Source organism: Bufo gargarizans, chromosome 2 (assembly GCF_014858855.1).
Source record: "Bufo gargarizans isolate SCDJY-AF-19 chromosome 2, ASM1485885v1, whole genome shotgun sequence".
Taxonomy (NCBI): Eukaryota; Metazoa; Chordata; class Amphibia; order Anura; family Bufonidae; genus Bufo; species Bufo gargarizans.
In genome coordinates this window covers 240503500-240524707 of record NC_058081.1, presented here as the reverse complement: position 1 = coordinate 240524707, position 21208 = coordinate 240503500, and the positions used below count along the sequence as shown (strand labels likewise).

The 21208-nt window shown below is 43.3% G+C and overlaps 1 protein-coding gene across 5 annotated transcripts in view; it reads right to left on the bottom strand.

Moving 5' to 3' along the window:
* MAGI2 (membrane associated guanylate kinase, WW and PDZ domain containing 2) overlaps window positions 1-21208 on the bottom strand; it is a 974764-nt gene that overhangs the window by 389039 nt on the left and 564517 nt on the right. For all 5 annotated transcript variants that reach the window (XM_044280134.1, XM_044280136.1, XM_044280135.1 and 2 more), the window contains one exon: window positions 13127-13246. In XM_044280134.1, the coding sequence (XP_044136069.1) occupies window positions 13127-13246 (120 nt within the window). The remainder of the gene's footprint in view (window positions 1-13126; window positions 13247-21208) is intronic.

The window sequence follows — 21208 nt, the reverse complement described above, 5'->3', positions numbered from 1 at the left end:
AACCCGGCTGAACCCGCTAGACCACAATATTATGATCTGCTGCACCGTTTGCAAAAATGGCTGCAGCCGGACATGTTGACTCCCACTGCTATGTTGGATCGGCTGTTGGCGGATGTGTTTTGGAGGGCTTTGCCGTACCCTCTCCAGCACTGGATCGGCCAGGTGTCTCCGAATAATGCCCTGGAGATGGTCGACCTGGTGGAGCGCTATGAGGCCACCAGAAATCTACAGGGGGGTTCTTTTGGGAGGGGGCCAGTCAAACCCCGGAAAACTCCACCCCAGACCCGGCGGCCGGTGCCAGCTAGACCCGCCCGGGATGTACCCCCTGCCGACCCCAACCCGGTGGTCTGCTGGCGTTGTCAGGAGCCTGGACACATAAGGGCTGACTGTCCCCATCGGGGGGAACCCATGGACACCAACTATGGCTTCCGCCACTCATTATATGCCAGGATGTTGTGTGCCACAGGAACTTCAGAGACTATGGACAAAAGCCACCTGTGCCAGGTGGAAGTGGGGGGCACTCTGGCGGTGGCTCTGCTGGATTCAGGGAGCCTGGTGTCCCTGGTAAGAGCTGCCCTGGTGCGGCCGGCTGAGTATACTGGCCGAAGAGTCGGTGTTGTTTGCATACATGGGGACTTAAAGGAGTATCCCACCGCCCTGGTCTCTCTGTCAATGGTGGCCGGCAGGTGGATGCATGAGGTGGCCGTCGCCACAAAGCTACCATATGACTTGATCATTGGGAGAGACTTCCCCGGGTTCCCGGCACTCTGGCCGGATACGAAAGTTACCCGGGAGACAGATGTACCCCTAGCAGAGTGGCCTGACTCAGGGGGGAGGCCAGAACCTTGGGAACCGGAGTCAGAAGGACCAGCTGTAGGGGTGACCGCCACTTCGGTGGAAGAGGGGGAGACAACCCTGTTAAGTGTGATGGTAGGAGACGTAGAGGATTTGCCGCCGGGTCCTGAGCTGGCAGACCTCAATGTCTCTAGGGATAATTTCGGTACAGCACAACACCAGGATCCGACTCTATCTCGAGCCTGGGAAAATGTGGTAGTAGTTGAGGGTGAGCCGCAACAACCGGGGGCCGAATCTATGTTCCCCCGTTTTGTGGTTCAACAGGAGATGCTGTACCGGGTAAATAAACTACGGGGTGAACATATTGAACAGCTGGTGGTGCCCCAGGCATATCGCAAGCTCGTGTTGAAATTAGCCCACCAACATGTTCTTGGGGGACACCTGGGCCAGCAGAAAACGCAGGACCGGATTTTACTGCGGTTTTACTGGCCCAGTGTGTTCAGAGAGGTAGAAGAGTTTTGCAAGTCTTGCCCAACCTGCCAGATAACCAGCCCCCAGCCACATTTCCGTAGTCCTCTGGTCCCTCTCCCGATTATTGAGGTTCCCTTTGAGCGGATCGCTCTGGATCTTATAGGCCCAGTACCGAAGTCAGCTAGAGGGCACCAGCACATTCTGGTCATCCTCGACTACGCCACGCGGTACCCGGAGGCGGTGCCATTGCGTCATACGTCAGCCAAACTCATAGCTAAGGAGTTAATGGAAATGTTTTCTAGAGTGGGTCTGCCTAAGGAGGTTCTAACTGACCAAGGGACCCCATTTATGTCCAAGGTCATGAGGGAACTCTGTAAGTTGCTCCAAATAAAACAGTTACGGACATCCGTGTATCATCCGCAAACGGATGGCCTGGTAGAGAGGTTTAACCAGACGTTAAAAAATATGCTGAAAAGAGTGGTATCTAAGGATGGGAGGGACTGGGACCTTCTTCTGCCCTATCTCATGTTCGCAGTGCGAGAAGTGCCCCAGGCCTCTACTGGGTTCTCGCCCTTCGAACTACTATACGGCAGACACCCTCGTGGTTTATTAGACATCGCCAAAGAGGCGTGGGAACAACAAACCACACCGCACAAAAGTGTAGTTGAGTATGTCACCCAGATGCAGGGACGGATGGAAACAGTGTTACCTCTGGTTAGGGAGCATATGGAGGCAGCGCAGCGAGCCCAGAGTAGGGTATATAATCGGCAGGCTCGGGTCCGAAACTTTAACCCGGGTGATCGGGTGTTGGTTCTGGTACCAACGGTAGATAGCAAGTTCCTAGCTAGGTGGCAGGGGCCCTACGAGGTACTAGAAAAAATTGGACCAGTAGATTACAAAGTACACCAGCCAGGGAGGCGAAAGCCGGAGCAGGTGTACCATGTGAATCTGCTCAAGCCGTGGAAGGAAAGGAAAACCTGTACGGAAGACAGCCCACGACCAGGGTTCCTAGGGGAAGCGGTTTTGGCCCCTCAGTCTGAAGCAGGGGAAGCGGCTGTCACAGTGAAAATTGCTGACAGCCTCTCCTCTAAACAGGCTCAGGAAGCCAGGGAGTTCATTAGTCGGAATACGGATGTGTTCTCAGACCTCCCTGGACGCACGTCCGTAATCCGGCATGACATTGTCACTGAGCCTCAGGCGAAAGTCCGGTTAAAACCTTACCGGGTACCCGAGGCTAGGCGACAAGCCATCACGGAGGAAGTGCAGCTAATGCTCCAGCTGGGTGTCATCGAGGAGTCAAAAAGTGAGTGGGCCAGTCCGATAGTATTAATACCTAAGCCAGACGGGACATTGCGGTTTTGTAATGACTTCCGCAAACTTAATGAGGTGTCCAAGTTTGACGCGTATCCCATGCCCCGTGTGGATGAGCTTATGGAAAAGTTGGGCCAAGCCCGGTATTTTTCTGTGTTGGACCTCACCAAAGGGTACTGGCAGGTACCCTTGATGGAGGCTGCCAAAGAAAAAACGGCTTTCGTCACGCCAGAGGGGCTGTATCAGTACAAGGTATTACCCTTTGGTCTACATGGCGCTCCCGCCACGTTTCAAAGGTTAATGGATATTGTACTCCGTCCACATCGTCGATACGCTTCAGCGTACCTGGACGATATCGTTGTCCATAGCAACGACTGGGAAAGTCACTTACCTAAAGTCCAGGCTGTAGTGGACTCCCTTAGGAAGGTTGGCCTAACCGCTAACCCAAAAAAGTGCTCGATAGGGTTAGAAGAGACCAAGTACCTGGGGTATGTCATTGGGCGCGGAGTGATCAAACCTCAGGTGAACAAAATTGAGGCAATTAGGAATTGGCCCCGACCTGTCTCTACTCGGCAAGTAAAATCGTTCCTGGGTATGGTGGGGTACTATATGAGGTTTGTCCCCAATTTTGCTACAGTCGCCGCACCATTGACAGGCCTTTTGAAGGGACGCAAGTCAGTGACGGTCCACTGGAATGAGCAGGCGGAAAAGGCTTTCTCCGCTTTGAAGTCGGCCCTGTGTGGGTCCCCGGTTTTGGTGACGCCCGACTTCAAAAGGGAGTTTATAGTGCAGACCGATGCCTCCGAGGTAGGTCTCGGTGCTGTACTGTCTCAGGAAGTCAGCCGGAAGCTCACCCCAGCCGAGACTAGGTACAGTATAGTGGAGAGAGAGTGCCTGGCCATCAAGTGGGCACTCGAGTCTCTCCGCTACTACCTTTTGGGGAGAAGGTTCCGTCTGGTGACCGACCACTCCCCTTTGAAATGGATGAGCCAGGCCAAAGAGAGGAATGCTCGGGTCACCAGGTGGTTCTTATCTTTGCAAAATTTTAAGTTTTCCGTGGAACACAGGGCAGGCAGGTTACAGGGAAACGCGGATGCCCTATCCCGCGTACACTGTCTGGCAAGTGTTCACCCCCTCAGGGTTGAACAAAGGGGGGAGGTATGTAAGAAGGAACAAGGAGCCGTCTTTGACGGAAGATACGTGTCACCGAGGTTCCTGGCCTGGCCAGGGTTTTTTCCTGAAGTGTCAGGTCTGTAGTGCAATCTGACACTTCAACTGGTAGAATGGCTGTAAAGCCAATCCGGGCCGGTTCTTATTGGGAGCAGCCAAAGAGCAGGGTGGGTGGCTGTTCCCCACGGTTCCAGGCCGGGTTTTGGCTGGAATATAAAAAACCCAGCCAGCATGTTCAGGTGTGGATTATCCTCCATGACAGAGGAGCTGAGGAGTCTGTGGTTTGGAGACACTGAGTCATCTGTTTGTGTGAGCCATAGGCTGGGGAAACAGGCCACTAAAGACTGCTGCGGACTCTGGGTGAAAATCATCTGCTGACCAGGTGACGTCTTTTTGCACTGTGAACTTTGTGTGGTGTGAACAGGCACCAAAACTGAACACTTTCTTTTGGCTTGGTTTCTTGCTATGTGTGAATAAACACTGAACTTTGATTTAAACCTTGTTTTTGCCTCTGTACTGCGTCCGCTTACCCTGCCTACCAAAGCGAATCCCCACAGAAGATATAGCACTATATTCTAGATATTCGCGAATTCTTGAAGTGCCAATATTCGCAATAAAAATTCACGATTAGAATATTCGCTATCAACACTAATACTAAGGCCTCTTTCACACGAGCGTGTTCGGATAAGGTCTGGATGTGTTGCGGCAAACCCGCGCGAGTAGGTACGCAAGTTTTGACTGCGATTGCGTTCAGAATGTGTTTTGCACGCACGTGATAAAAAACTGAACGTGGTACCCAGACCCGAACTTCTTCACAGAAGTTCAGGTTTGGGTTCAAGGTTGTGTAGATTGTATTATTTTCCCTTATAACATGGTTATAAGGGAAAATAATAGCATTCTGAATACAGAAGGCATAGTACAATAGGGCTGGAGGGGTTAAAAAATTTATAAATATTAATTTAACTCACCTTAATCCACTTGTTCGCGCAGCCAGCATCTCTTCTGTCTTGTTCTGTGAGGAATAGGACCTTTTATGACGTCACTATGCTCATCGCATGGTCCGTCACATGATCCATCACCATGGTGATGGATCATGTGATGAGAGTAGTGATGTCATCAAAGGTCCTATTCCTCACAGAACAAGACAGAAGAGATGTCGGCTGCGCGAACAAGTGGATTAAGGTGAGTTAAATAATTTAAAAAAATTTTTTAACCCCCTCCAGCCCTATTGTACTTTGCATTCTGTATTCAGAATGCTATTATTTTCCCTTATAACCATGTTATAAGGGAAAATAATAAAGATCGGGTCCCCATCCCGATCGTCTCCTAGCAACCGTGCGTAAAAATTGCACCGCATCCGCACTTGCTTGCGATTTTCACACAGCCCCATTCACTTCTATGGGGCCTGCGTTGCATGGGAAAACGCACAAAATAGAGCTTGCTGCGATTTTCACGCAACGCACAAGTGATGTGTGAAAATCACCGCTCATGTGAACAGCCCCATAGAAAAGAATGGGTCAGGATTCAGTGCGGGTGCAATGCGTTCAACTCACGCATTGCACCCGCGCTGAAAACTCACCCGTGTGAAAGGAGCCTAAGGCCTCTTTTACACGAGCGTGACGGATTAGGTCCGGATGCGTTCAGGTTATGTTCAGTGAAAGCAGCACCATTTTGCAAGCAAGTTCAGGCAGTTTTGTCTGCAATTGCGTTCAGTAGTTCAGTTTTTTTCCGCGCAGGTGCAATGCGTTTTGATGCATTTTTCACACGCGTGATAAAAAACTGAAGGTTTACAAACAACATCTCTTAGCAACCATCAGTGAAAAACGCATTGCATCCGCACTTGCTTGCAGATGAAATGCGTTTTTCACTGAAGCCCTATTCACTTCTATGGGGCCATATAACATGCTGTGTTTTTCACGCAACGCATAAATGAATGGGTGAGGATTCAGTGCGGGTGCTATGCGTTCACGTAACGCATTGCACCCGCACAGAAAACTCGCTTGTGTGAAAGGGGCCTAACTGCTCCAAAATACTGCTTATGCGTACAATTGAATTCTGAATACTGTGTGCTGTATATTACATACTGTATATGGTATATATGAGATTGAAAAAGTAAGTAGAGCTATGAATCCAGCATAGCCACAGTGTATTTGGGGAATTTCAGGTTGTCTGAAATTCAACACAGAACCTTAGACATAAGCCCTACAGGCCTCATTAAAAATGAATGGGTCTGCCATTTGTTGTATGACAGGTCGGTCACAGTGTCATGGATTCTGTTACACAGCCTTAGTAAAACGTCATCTTAAATTATTTCCCAAATATGATGTACATTTGCTACTAAGAGTGGAAGCACATTGTCAGACTTGATAATGGAGAATCTAAGCTATAAGGAAAGATTAGCAAAATAAGCCTAAAGGTACTTTTACATGAGCCAATTATCAGGGAAATTATCGGGAAAGAACATTCCTAGGAATGCTCCTTCTCGATAAATGTATAAAGGTGCTACTGACCACCTGATGAAGGAGCTAACACTTGCTCATCAGGTGAAAGCCTCGGTGATGTGGTCACCTAAATATATGTTTCTGAGAAAAGATTGTCCTATCTAAACAGCGATCCAAAAGCAATGATTCTTTATGGGGACAGACGATCACAGCAGCAATCGCTCATCTCCATACAGAGGAGTTGAATGCTGCATGTAAATGCCCATGTTAAGGCATTTTCAGGCTCAAGTTCAATGACTAAGTATTTTTTGATATACTGCATGTAATGGGAACAACATGTCATGTAACATGACTGCAGTCATTTGGATGTATAATGCCCCCTTCCGCTCCAAATGATCTTCTCAAGTCTATATCTGTCAATCAAATGACCTCTCTCTATAACATCTATTCTCCTAACAGATGGAATAAAACAATAATTTAACTATCGAGAAGTATGGAAATGGAGGCTAAACCCATGAAGACAAGGGCACTTATAATAGGTGGTTCCCAGTACTATTTTAAGTTATTGGGCTAGTAGATGGCATCCAGATAAGTAGATAAAAGGTGGTAATGTGCATAGAACTACCTATTTTAGGACTAGTAATATGTAATATTTATGGTAAAATTAGGCTTTTAACAAACCACATGATTAATTTATACAAAATTTGTTTAGTATGAAGCAAATATGGTTCAGAAGGTGACATTACTACTGTAAGTACAGGAAAATAGGCCACAGCACTCTATTCATAAAATGGCAAGGGTGGGTGCACGTCCAGGTTGTGTTCTAAAGCTCCACCTCCAGAACTATAAATCTCACAAATATTTAGGACAGCACTCCTTAGGTAGTGAAAGATAATGATTTTATTTCATGTTATTTCAGCCGGAATAGGTGGTATGTCAGTTGCAACGTTTCAGGCTTAATAATCGCCCTTCATCAGGCACTCTGAGGACCACACTGTGTATACAGCCGGCACTGTAAGTACAAGCATATCAATAGCCAAAACATAGACTTCTCTCTTATGTGTATTGGATTCTAGGAGATAGGTAAATGATTCAGGACAGATTTTCTTCTCCCTAAAATTAGGACAACTTTCAAATAAGCTTTGTTTTTTCTTCTGGATCAACACAATGTAATAAATTATATACATCAAGATCAATCTAGTTCAACTTAACTGTCTAAAATACATAAATGGCAAGTAAAATGTATCTGTTTCTTCATATCTGTTCATATAGAGATATCTGCAAAACACATCCCCTCTTGTCTGGAAGCAATCATGTTAAACTTCAAAGTAAAAGCATTACTGTAAGTTGTGAAGCTTTTAGAGAATCTAGGACAGTGACACCAGTTATATTCAATAGTAAGATGAACTTGAGGTCTTCTAACAGGGTGACATGTACTGATTCTTAGTTAGTCTTCCAAACGGAAGTGTTACGTTTAGCCCGCTACTGTATAATAAAAATACACATTCCTCAGTTTCAGACTGCTTTTGTCTCAGTAGGTCATTTTTCAGTGACATAGTAAGGATTCACATTGGGAGTAATGATGATCACATTTCTTGCAGTTTGTTTCAGGTACAATTCTGACAAATAGGTCAGAAGATTCGATTTGCGCATGAATAAATTCAACCAGAATTGAAAATGCTCAAACCACCCTATAAAAGTGGTGTATGACACTCTGGGGTCTACTAAGACGGATCCAAGCTCTTTCATACTTTTTAACGCTAAGACATCATTAGCAATGTCGAAGTGACAGTGACATATATGAGTTTGGGTAAATGCATGGTTGACGGCATAGAAACATAGAAACATAGAATGTGTCGGCAGATAAGAACCATTTGGCCCATCTAGTCTGCCCAATATATCTGAATCCTATGAATAGCCCCGGCCCTATCTTATATGAAGGATGGCCTATGCCTATCCCATGCATGCTTAAACTCCTCCACTGTATTTGCAGCTACCACTTCTGCAGGAAGGCTATTCCATGCATCCACTACCCTCTCAGTAAAGTAATACTTCCTTATATTACTTTTAAACCTTTGCCCCTCTAATTTAAAACTGTGTCCTCTTGTGGTAGTTTTTCTTCTTTTAAATATGCTCTCCTCCTTTACCGAGTTGATTCCCTTTATGTATTTAAAAGTTTCTATCATATCCCCTCGGTCTCTTCTTTCTTCCAAGCTATACATATTAAGGTCTTTTAACCTTTCCTGGTAAGTTTTATCCTGCAATCCACGGCATTAATAAACAACTTGTTTAAAAATGCGCTGCACTGTCAGATTTGTTATGCTGTTTAAAAATTTTAAATAAAAAAAATTAAAAAAATGATCCCATTTTGGAGGCAGAAGCTTACCATTGTTTATACAAACAGAGTCTGCAGCAAAAATATACACCAACAGTGACGCTGCACTATACATCCGGTCAAGTTTAAATAAGGAAACTTTGCAACAGATTTATTGAAAGAAAAACACAATTGAACAGAGGTGGGAGCAAAAATATATGCTGGCTGTGACACAATATGTCCGATCAGGTTTTATTTTTAATCGAAGAAAATTCGCTACAGCTTTTTGGCAAAAAAAAAAAGCACAAGTGAACGCAGACTGCAACAAAAATATACACTTGCTGTGACGCTGCAAAATTAAAGAGTTTGAAGAAGCCTTGCAACAGCTATTTTGAAAAAAAATTTACATTACAGTGCAACTATGATGCTTAAAAAAAAGGAGAGAAGAGAAATCAGCCGGCACTCCGTGTATATGGTGAGCGGTGTGCGCGTCCAGGGTCGGCGTCCCATCAATCCAAGAACAAAGAAGACCGGCACTTGCTATATTATATGCAACTTTATCCATTTAATTCGCACATGGAGGAGCAAATGACGCGTTTCGACTCAAACACGAGTCTTTGTCAAGCAGGTGAGTACAGTTCTTACCTGCTTGACAAAGACTTCTGTTTGAGTCGAAATGCGTCATTTGTTCCTCCATGTGCGAATTAAATGGATAAAGTGTTTTTTAAAGATTTAAATAGGGCTGCTAGCTGGCTCCTGCAAATAACCCTTGTCCTGTCTATAGCCTCTCTGTCAATTAACTCAATCAGGTTGGGTGTCTAAAGGTAACTGTCTTTCCTTGATTTGTGTGTGGCAGGGAAATCCTGCCTCATCAATGTTCATGTCTAGAGATGAGCAAAATTTGGAAAAATTATATTCAGCAACTTCTCTGAACTTCGTCAAGAAATTTGATTAGTCTCTAATTACTTTGTCTAGAATTGTTTTTCATTGTATGGAGTGGGTACAATGATGGGGAACGGCGATCATGTTATTTTACCCCTCAGATGCCACGTTCAACGCTGATCCGAGATTCACATTCAGGTGCTCAGAGGGTTAATCTGGGGTTAAAAAAATAAATAAATTATACTCACCTCATCCACTTGATTGCGGAGAGGTCGTCTGCTCCTGACTTGATTGAAGAAAGCCCTCCAATGCACCTGCGGCTGGTGTGCAGACATCACCACATGATCACGTTGGCTGAGCGAGGTGACATCATCAGTAATGACGTCTTCACGCTCGCCTTTGGTGGGTTTTCTTAAATCAAGACAGGAGCGGACAGACTCTCCACGATAAAGTGGATGAGGCGAATATAATAATTTTTAATTTTCAGCCACCATTTTAGGAAAAATTGTTTTGTTACCATGAAGAGCGAAGAAATTCAGATTTGTGGTTAATGGAATTTTTCCTAAACTTCGGATCGAATTCTACTTCGGATGCTTCAATTCGCACAACACTATTCATGTTTATATCTTTCTTCCTAATTGGCTGAAGCTGACTGCAAGGCATTATGGGCAAGCCCTCCATAGAAGGCCCTGCCCGTGTAATGTGATCCTCCATCATCATCTTCCCTGCCCACTACTGTACTGTGATATGTAAAATGTTGGATGCCATTCGTACAAATCAAATCTCAAAAACTTTGGCTTCACTTGGATGACAAATTTTTGAGAAATTCTATCGATTTGCTCATCTCTAATTGTGAGTCATTTGTCTTCAAAAAGATGCATTTACTAGAACAGAACAGTCAAATGCAAAATTTAGATTCACAAAACACAAAACTAGCCTCACTAATAACGATGTTTTAGTACAGTATATTATTATTCGGCATTGAAAAATATCAAACGGTAACAGTTGATAAGAAAATTACTGGTCAACAGAGTAGACAAGTTGCTTTTATTATTTTTAGCCTATACTATAATTTGGGTTCTGTTTAATACCTACTGGATTTTCATTATAAAGTAATAAAAATGTGATGACAAAGATTATGTTTTGTACAATGTACATACAAATGTCCTCCTTTCTTTCTCTTCTAGATGCTGTTTTGAACCAGATTAAATGCTTGTTGGCAAATGTTCATTACAAGTAGCAAAGACAGTAAATCTTGTATACAGATGATTTATATCCATCACGTACTCTGGTAACATAAATAATACCTTCTCAAATGAAGCTTCAAGGCTTTTAAAGTAACTTGCTGAGCACAGCAGAGCAGATCCATACATAATGATGGATTTATGAGACTCCGTCCTACTCTAGTCTCTTGTTCTGAAGCAGATCACAGGCTTTATGTCGTCTCATTGATTAGTACATTTCTTGGTATCACAACTGACTCTATGTAGCGTCTTTACAAACACTTTCTGTAGCAGTAGCTTTTTTTTTGTAAGTTAAGTATTACACATTATTCATTTACACTTCACATGTTTGCTACTGCTATTTGGTCATTAAAACTAAGCCATCAATACTTTAGGAGGATGAGCTACATCATAACAGAAGTGTAGTATAATAGTTCTGCATTAACCAGCATAATGTTCATTTAGTCGAATTTTCTGAATCCTATCATCTTAGTAGAGGATGTTTCCAGTTTTATCAAAATAAAACAATAGTTTTGTCCTGTCAGCGAATGAAAACCATCCAGAAGTTGTAAACCGGTGTGGAACACATGGCTGAATATTTGGTACAATTACTGTGCCATCTAGTCAATCCTATGTCAAGTACAATGGTAGTGTGTACACATGGTATGTGTGAATGTATATACAGTACATGTACATATGTACACATATAACAGTGTGTATGGCACTGCACACACGCTAGTTACTCAAGCCATGGGCAGCATTAGGCCCCATGCACACAACTGTATTTTTTTGTCCACATCCGATCAGCATTTTTTGCGGATGAGATGCAGAGATTTATGTCCTATTCTCATCTGTATGGCGGACAAGAATAAGCATTTCTACAGAAGTGCAGTCGCATATGGCCCGCATCCGTGTTTTGCAGATCCGCAGTTTGCGCACAACAAAAAGGATGCAGGTGTTTGTCCGAGGCCTTACTCTGTGGAGGCCACAAATGCTATTGTTCCAGCCTTGTGGAAAGCTGACTATAGTGCTCGTCCTAGCACATTTCCAAAATTTACTGGCCCATCCACCTAAACCAAATACACTGAGCTGCAGTCTGTTAGCCACAGGCAGAGCTGAATTTAAAGTTGCATTCTTTTGCATGTAACATCACATATGTTGTACTATTGATCCCAAATGGTGTTGTCCCACAATTAAATATAACATTTCTCTGTTAGATACGCAAAAATATACGGTAGTTTCATTTAAAAAAAACATGTTAAAGAATATTTAAACATATTATCCATGACTTCCATCATCCTAGAAAGTGAACAAGCAATAGTTTTTTAAAGAAAAACCATGAAAACATCACCCCTTTTTTAGGAGCTGGTAATATGAGTGACCTCATGTCTGTGATGCCTGTATCAGCAGGCAGTGGTACTCTACCAGGCTCAGGATTTAACCCCCTAAAGACTGGGTCCGTTTTCTTTTTTGCGTTTTTGAATTTTCTTCCCCACATCCAAGAGCCATAACTTTTTTCATTTTTCCTTCACATAGCCATACATTTTCTGTGGGACAAGTACTGTAGATATTTTTAATGGCACCACTTAATTTATCATATACCATTTTTGAAAACAGGTGGGGTGGAATCTTTCTGGGGGTTTTTAGGTTTTATTATTATGGTGTTCACTGTGCACTATTAATGAAGTGACTTCCTCATGCTGCTGGTCAGTTCTATAACCTTAATCCCAAATTAATTTTGTTTTACTACTTTTTTATTTACAACTTTTTTATTTTTCAAAGATTTTTTTTTTTAATAAAAATCTTTGAAAAATAAAAATTATTTGCATCACCATTTTCTGACAGCACTAACTTTACCATCTATAGAGATATATAAGGGTTTGTTTTTTGTGGGGTGAGCTGTAGTTTTTATTGGTACCATTTTTGGGATATGAAATTTTAATCAATATTAAAATCACAGGAAACCCCTTTAATGCTGATCACATAGATGTACATTATTTTTTTTTAACTTTTTTTAAAAGAATTTAAACTGAGACAAATGTCCTATGTATATCCTCACAAAGCAGCAGAATTTCCTGGTTGGGATGTTTTATAGCAGCTAAAACATATCCACTGAGTCATCAGTGACTGACACATATAGTCCCTTATGATTGACTGTGCTATGGCTACCTGAAAGCCAATATCAGGAAACCCGCCCGAGGCCCTGTGATCCTTCATCTCAGTCTTTTGATCTGTAAAATGGCAGCAGCTAGTTTAACAAATGCGTGCTCCATGAATCCCAAGCGTTTCAGATTTGCTGAAATCAGAATCTTTTAGAAAAATGTTAACTACAGTATTCTGATTAGCTTATCTCTAGGTGCAAATAAAGTGATGCAATCAGATGACTGTGTTAATTTACAGACTGGCAATGGCAAAATGACAGACGGAGTCTCATTAGTTCCTACACTAGCATTTATAGAGAGGACCACGGTACTGTGTTTAGTCACTTCTTAAAAATGTATATTGGTTTCCAAACTTACCCTCATAAGTACCGCTCTCCAATAAGGCTCCACTTTTCTCTAATTCCATAAACGCTTCCACAGAAATGAAGTTGTAGTCCACACCTGGAACCTCTCCTTCTTTAGGCTGTCTTGTGGTGCCTTAAAGAATAAAGCAAGCAATTTCACGTTAACAAAAGAGAAAGAAAACTGATAAAAATGCTGTAAAATAAACACACATAATATGAAAAAATAACTATAACCAAAGAAGTATTTAGCCATTGGTAACCCCTGCTGTTTCATGGTATCATTGCTACACGGTAAAGTGTTTTCCAGTGTTCTATCATTCCAGATAATCGCAGCAACCAATCTCTGGTCACCACCACGTTTGCCAACTATTAGCACTGTAATGACTACAAGGAGTAGCATGGGATCTTAGATTTTTTATTTTTATAGAAACAAGTTTATTTTTTTGTCTGTATCATAAACCAGTAGTAATCTATACTTTATGGGTTTGTAAGCATCTTATTGGTGGGGGTCTATCCACTGGGACTTCCATTGATCCCAAGAAATAGGGCCCCGATTCTCTGGAATTAATGGAGCAGCAGTCAAGTATGTGTACTACCACTTCAATCCTTCTCTATGGCAGGGATCAGCAACCTCCGATAACCTGATGATTAGCTGTTCTACAGTAGCTCCAGCACTGAAAGTCTGTACCATAATTACAAAGCTCTGTCCATTGTGCAGGCGATGAAGCTGGTACAGTAACTGCAGCCCTTCTCCCATTCCCTTCAATGTCTACTTTCAAGTTAATGGGGAAGGCTGCAGTTCCCTGCACAGCCAGATGACTGGGAGTCTTCAACACTGAATTAGCTCAAAGACCGCTTCATTTTTAGGAACCAGAGGTCAAACCCCCAACGATCATAATGTGATTGCATATCCTAGCGATATGCCATCATTTGAAGAGGTGGGAGTTACCCTTCAAGCAACCCTCTACTTTTGAGACAAGCGTTAGAACATCTGATTGGTGGCATGTCACATCCATTTTAGAAAACTTTCCCTAAAGTAAAAACAAATTCCCAATAATCGAAATTAATTTTATATATATATATATATATATATAATCCAGAAAAGTAGGCGGCACTCCAAGAAAGATGACAAGTGAACTTTATTCACCCAGGTGGTGCAACGTTTCAGTTCCTCACTAGAACCTTTTTCAAGCAAAGTAACAACTCAAGTCACAGCATTATATACAGGTGAATTAATTAGCATGTTCAACATGTGACCACACTCCACCCAGTGGGTGTGTTACAAAATATGATCAGCCAATACAGACAGTGTATATATCCAAAAAGAAAAATACATTGAAGCTTACATGAGAAAAATTGCATATAAAGATCATTGGTGGTAAACATATTTATAGACAGTGTATCCATAATCACATACTGTATCGATCAATTACAGAGTCGATCTGCCCAATGGTGCACTGTGATGTGATAAAATAAAAGGAGACATAGCAGAGAGGATGGGGAAACGATCGAAAAAACATACAAGAGGGACAAGAAACCTGTCATGCCGTTGTTCCGCGTTGTTTATGTTCCACTGCGCAAACGCAGTATCGCACCATTCAGGGATATCCAGGCCGAGGACCTCTGATGTCATCAAAACCGGCCGCAGCGTCATCATACAGAGTCTCGCCCCACGCGCATGCTCAGTAGGCAAGGTCTGTTCCCGGCGCCATCTTGCTTGATGGAAACGGATCGCTGCGTCTATTAACTCAGTGTAGTACATCCTAGCCACTTAATCAAAGGGTATGGGCAACCCAGAAAGAAGGGGACAGTCTAGAAACCAGAGTGTCACCCATCATATCCACATGAAGCCATGCTGCGGCCACGGATCCCGCGGTCCCTGCAAGAGCGACATTATGGTTACTGAGTGCCCTCATACCCAAGAGGGATCTCCTCTTATGGGCATACGGATATCACAGCGTATAGACAGCAGCTAAATATCTTATAATTCAGGTGGCCCCTGGTGCTTGTCAGGATGCGCCAACGGCAAGTATAGAACATTTTTGCAGGTAACCAAAAAGTAAAAAATAACCATGAAGGACAAAAAACGTCCTACATAACCCTCTTCTCTATAGTATGTTTCGATCAGCCCGACCGTCTATGCCAATCTTCAAGTAGTGAAATATGAGTGATCTATATAAAAAAAGAAGAAAGAAAAAATTAATTGTTAGGGCAAGAAAAAAAATATATTTTAATTGAGTTGATTAACTCCCTTAGTGTATACACAAGACGCCTACTAACATCTGACCTGACTTCAGGGGCAAGCCAACCTATAAAACGTCCCCAAAATTATAATCTACATTTAGGCCCTGAGGCTTCAAACTTCCCAACCTGTGAATCCAGCTAAGCTCTCTGTGTCTCAATACCTTAGATCTATCCCCACCTCGCCTGGATTGGGGAATCTGGTCCACTATCCAGCATTTCAGGTCGCCCTCCTTATGTTTGGCTTCCATGAAATGCTTGGATACCGGTAGGTCTTTCCTTTTTTTTCTAATACTCAAACGGTGGTTGTTAAGGCGAGTCTTCAATTCTGTTGTCGTCTCCCCTACATATAATAAATTACATGGACAAGATAGTATGTAGACAACGTAGCTGGAGTCACAGGTTAGGTGAAAAGAAATTTTAAAAGATTCTCCCATCACAGGGTGTATAAAGACCTTCCCCTTACGAATGTACCTACAGTTGACGCAGTTGAGGCAGGGATAACATCCCAGACCCGACTGCGCCAACGTAGTCTGTTTTAAGGATCCCTTTGAGCCTATATCAGCCTTCACCAACTGATCCTTCAGATTCCTGGATCTACGGTAGGAGAGAAGAGGTGGGCGTTGGAATTCAGAGATGTCACTAAAGCTAGTGCCTAATAGGCCCCAATGTTTATTCAAGATTTTGTTGACTGAAGAACTATGTTCACCATATACAGAAATAAAAGGAATTCTGGCCACCTTGTGTGTAGTTTTACGTGGTGTTAATAGGTCAACCCTATCCAAATTCTGTACTTTATTAATGTGTTCTTTCAACAGCCGCTTGGGATAACCCCTATCCTGAAATTTACGGGCCATGGAGCTCAAGGTCTCTTCTAGTTTAGTCTCATTGGATACTATGCGCTTGGCTCTAAGAAACTGGGAGAAGGGCAATGATTGTATCATTTTCCTAGGATGGGAACTGTTGAAACAGAGCAACGTATTCACATCAGTGGGTTTGGTGTACAGTTCGGTCTGCAGCACCCCATCCTTGAGCACCACTTTAGTGTCCAAGAACTGGATCTCAGTTGCGGAGTGAATGAGAGTAAACTGTAGATCCGAATCATGGCTATTGAGGAAGCCATGAAAATCGACCAACTCTGTCTCAGAACCTGTCCATATGAGGAAGATGTCGTCGATGTATCTCCACCACCTCAGCACATGTCTGAAGTGGTGGGACAAATAGACGACATCTTCCTCATAGCACCGCATTAAAATATTTGCGTAGGTGGGGGCCACATGGGACCCCATTGCCACACCCCGCTGTTGCAAATAGAATGTATCTCCAAATAAAAAGTTACTGCAGTACAATCCTGAGCAAATCTACAATGAACTCACTGGCCTGTGGGGTGTATGTAGATGTTCTCAGCATTTTTTCAACTGCCTGAATACCCCTCTCGTGCACTATTGAAGTATATAGTGACGTGACATCAAACGATGCCAATAATATTGTGGGTATCTGCGTCAAATCAATGTCATGAAGTTTAACAAGGAAATCTGATGTATCTTGTATGTAGGAGGAGCCACCAGTTGAGAAGTCACGTAAGACTTTGTCTAAAAAAATTGCAATGCCACTGAAAATAGAATCACTACCCGAGACAATCGGTCTTCCCGGGGGATCGATGAGGGTCTTGTGAATCTTGGGCAGCACATAGATCACCGGGGTGACCGGATGTGCCACCTCAAGATAGTCACAAAGACCCCCATCGATGATGCCTGCCGTCATGGCTTCCCTCAGGCATCTACCAATAATACCGGTAATCATAAATTTGGGATCCGAGTCAAGGACTCTGTAGACATGTGAATCTCCTAACTGGCGCATAATCTCACCTACATACTTCTCAGTGTCCATCAGTACAACTGCACCCCCCTTATCCGCAGGCTTTAGGGTAAGGGTGGGATCAGCTCTGATGGACCTGAGAGCCTCGGCCTCTGCAGTGGTCAGATTGGGATGTCTGAAGTCAACATCACCCTGTGAGGATGACCTGAGTTCAGAGATACCCCGTCGGACCGCAGCAATGTATGCTTCCACTGCCGGTTCATTGATGATTGGTACAAAATTGCTCTTGTGGAATAGTTTAAGAGACCCCATGGTGAACTCACTCAATTTGCGTCTAACTACCCCATCCTTATTGTGTGACCACAATTGTGTGTTATTTTCCTTTTTCCGTCGCATTAAATTAGCAGTGTGGTCACACAATAAGGATGGGGTAGTTAGACCCAAATTGAGTGAGTTCACCATGGGGTCTCTTAAACTATTCCACAAGAGCAATTTTGTACCAATCATCAATGAACCGGCAGTGGAAGCATACATTGCTGCGGTCCGACGGGGTATCTCTGAACTCAGGTCATCCTCACAGGGTGATGTTGACTTCAGACATCCCAATCTGACCACTGCAGAGGCCGAGGCTCTCAGGTCCATCAGAGCTGATCCCACCCTTACCCTAAAGCCTGCGGATAAGGGGGGTGCAGTTGTACTGATGGACACTGAGAAGTATGTAGGTGAGATTATGCGCCAGTTAGGAGATTCACATGTCTACAGAGTCCTTGACTCGGATCCCAAATTTATGATTACCGGTATTATAGGTAGATGCCTGAGGGAAGCCATGACGGCAGGCATCATCGATGGGGGTCTTTGTGACTATCTTGAGGTGGCACATCCGGTCACCCCGGTGATCTATGTGCTGCCCAAGATTCACAAGACCCTCATCGATCACCCGGGAAGACCGATTGTCTCGGGTAGTGATTCTATTTTCAGTGGCATTGCAATTTTTTTAGACAAAGTCTTACGTGACTTCTCAACTGGTGGCTCCTCCTACATACAAGATACATCAGATTTCCTTGTTAAACTTAATGACATTGATTTGACGCAGATACCCACAATATTATTGGCATCGTTTGATGTCACGTCACTATATACTTCAATAGTGCACGAGAGGGGTATTCAGGCAGTTGAAAAAATGCTGAGAACATCTACATACACCCCACAGGCCAGTGAGTTCATTGTAGATTTGCTCAGGATTGTACTGCAGTACAACTACTTTTTATTTGGAGATACATTCTATTTGCAACAGCGGGGTGTGGCAATGGGGTCCCATGTGGCCCCCACCTACGCAAATATTTTTATGCGGTGCTATGAGGAAGATGTCGTCTATTTGTCCCACCACTTCAGACATGTGCTGAGGTGGTGGAGATACATCGACGACATCTTCCTCATATGGACAGGTTCTGAGACAGAGTTGGTCGATTTTCATGGCTTCCTCAATAGCCATGATTCGGATCTACAGTTTACTCTCATTCACTCCGCAACTGAGATCCAGTTCTTGGACACTAAAGTGGTGCTCAAGGATGGGGTGCTGCAGACCGAACTGTACACCAAACCCACTGATGTGAATACGTTGCTCTGTTTCAACATTTCCCATCCTAGGAAAATGATACAATCATTGCCCTTCTCCCAGTTTCTTAGAGCCAAGCGCATAGTATCCAATGAGACTAAACTAGAAGAGACCTTGAGCTCCATGGCCCGTAAATTTCAGGATAGGGGTTATCCCAAGCGGCTGTTGAAAGAACACATTAATAAAGTACAGAATTTGGATAGGGTTGACCTATTAACACCACGTAAAACTACACACAAGGTGGCCAGAATTCCTTTTATTTCTGTATATGGTGAACATAGTTCTTCAGTCAACAAAATCTTGAATAAACATTGGGGCCTATTAGGCACTAGCTTTAGTGACATCTCTGAATTCCAACGCCCACCTCTTCTCTCCTACCGTAGATCCAGGAATCTGAAGGATCAGTTGGTGAAGGCTGATATAGGCTCAAAGGGATCCTTGAAACAGACTACGTTGGCGCAGTCGGGTCTGGGATGTTATCCCTGCCTCAACTGCGTCAACTGTAGGTACATTCGTAAGGGGAAGGTCTTTATACACCCTGTGACGGGAGAATCTTTTAAAATTTCTTTTCACCTAACCTGTGACTCCAGCTACGTTGTCTACATACTATCTTGTCCATGTAATTTATTATATGTAGGGGAGACGACAACAGAATTGAAGACTCGCCTTAACAACCACCGTTTGAGTATTAGAAAAAAAAGGAAAGACCTACCGGTATCCAAGCATTTCACGGAAGCCAAACATAAGGAGGGCGACCTGAAATGCTGGATAGTGGACCAGATTCCCCAATCCAGGCGAGGTGGGGATAGATCTAAGGTATTGAGACACAGAGAGCTTAGCTGGATTCACAGGTTGGGAAGTTTGAAGCCTCAGGGCCTAAATGTAGATTATAATTTTGGGGACGTTTTATAGGTTGGCTTGCCCCTGAAGTCAGGTCAGATGTTAGTAGGCGTCTTGTGTATACACTAAGGGAGTTAATCAACTCAATTAAAATATATTTTTTTTTCTTGCCCTAACAATTAATTTTTTCTTTCTTCTTTTTTTATATAGATCACTCATATTTCACTACTTGAAGATTGGCATAGACGGTCGGGCTGATCGAAACATACTATAGAGAAGAGGGTTATGTAGGACGTTTTTTGTCCTTCATGGTTATTTTTTACTTTTTGGTTACCTGCAAAAATGTTCTATACTTGCCGTTGGCGCATCCTGACAAGCACCAGGGGCCACCTGAATTATAAGATATTTAGCTGCTGTCTATACGCTGTGATATCCGTATGCCCATAAGAGGAGATCCCTCTTGGGTATGAGGGCACTCAGTAACCATAATGTCGCTCTTGCAGGGACCGCGGGATCCGTGGCCGCAGCATGGCTTCATGTGGATATGATGGGTGACACTCTGGTTTCTAGACTGTCCCCTTCTTTCTGGGTTGCCCATACCCTTTGATTAAGTGGCTAGGATGTACTACACTGAGTTAATAGACGCAGCGATCCGTTTCCATCAAGCAAGATGGCGCCGGGAACAGACCTTGCCTACTGAGCATGCGCGTGGGGCGAGACTCTGTATGATGACGCTGCGGCCGGTTTTGATGACATCAGAGGTCCTCGGCCTGGATATCCCTGAATGGTGCGATACTGCGTTTGCGCAGTGGAACATAAACAACGCGGAGCAACGGCATAACAGGTTTCTTGTCCCTCTTGTATGTTTTTTTCGATCGTTTCCCCATCCTCTCTGCTATGTCTCCTTATATTTTATCACATCACAGTGCACCATTGGGCAGATCGACTCTGTAATTGATCGATACAGTATGTGATTATGGATACACTGTCTATAAATATGTTTACCACCAATGATCTTTATATGCAATTTTTCTCATGTAAGCTTCAATGTATTTTTCTTTTTGGATATATACACTGTCTATATTGGCTGATCATATTTTGTAACACACCCACTGGGTGGAGTGTGGTCACATGTTGAACATGCTAATTAATTCACCTGTATATAATGCTGTGACTTGAGTTGTTACTTTGCTTGAAAAAGGTTCTAGTGAGGAACCGAAACGTTGCACCACCTGGGTGAATAAAGTTCACTTGTCATCTTTCTTGGAGTGCCGCCTACTTTTCTGGATTACACATTCGGGTAAGAAGCCTATTCCCCTGGAGACGTGCACCCTCTTTTTCTTTGATTGTGTTCCAGTGCCGCCATTTTTTCTGTGTATATATATATATATATATATATATATATATATATATTAGAAAACATCTATCTTGGCTGCACAATCACTATTTCTATGATAAAGAAATATACAAAAGGATCAAACAGACCAAGGTACCGGAAGAAGAAGGGACACTTGCATCCTTTGAAGACAATTCTGTCTGCTTGGTGTAGCATGATAAAAGAAGACTAAATTGAACAAGAAG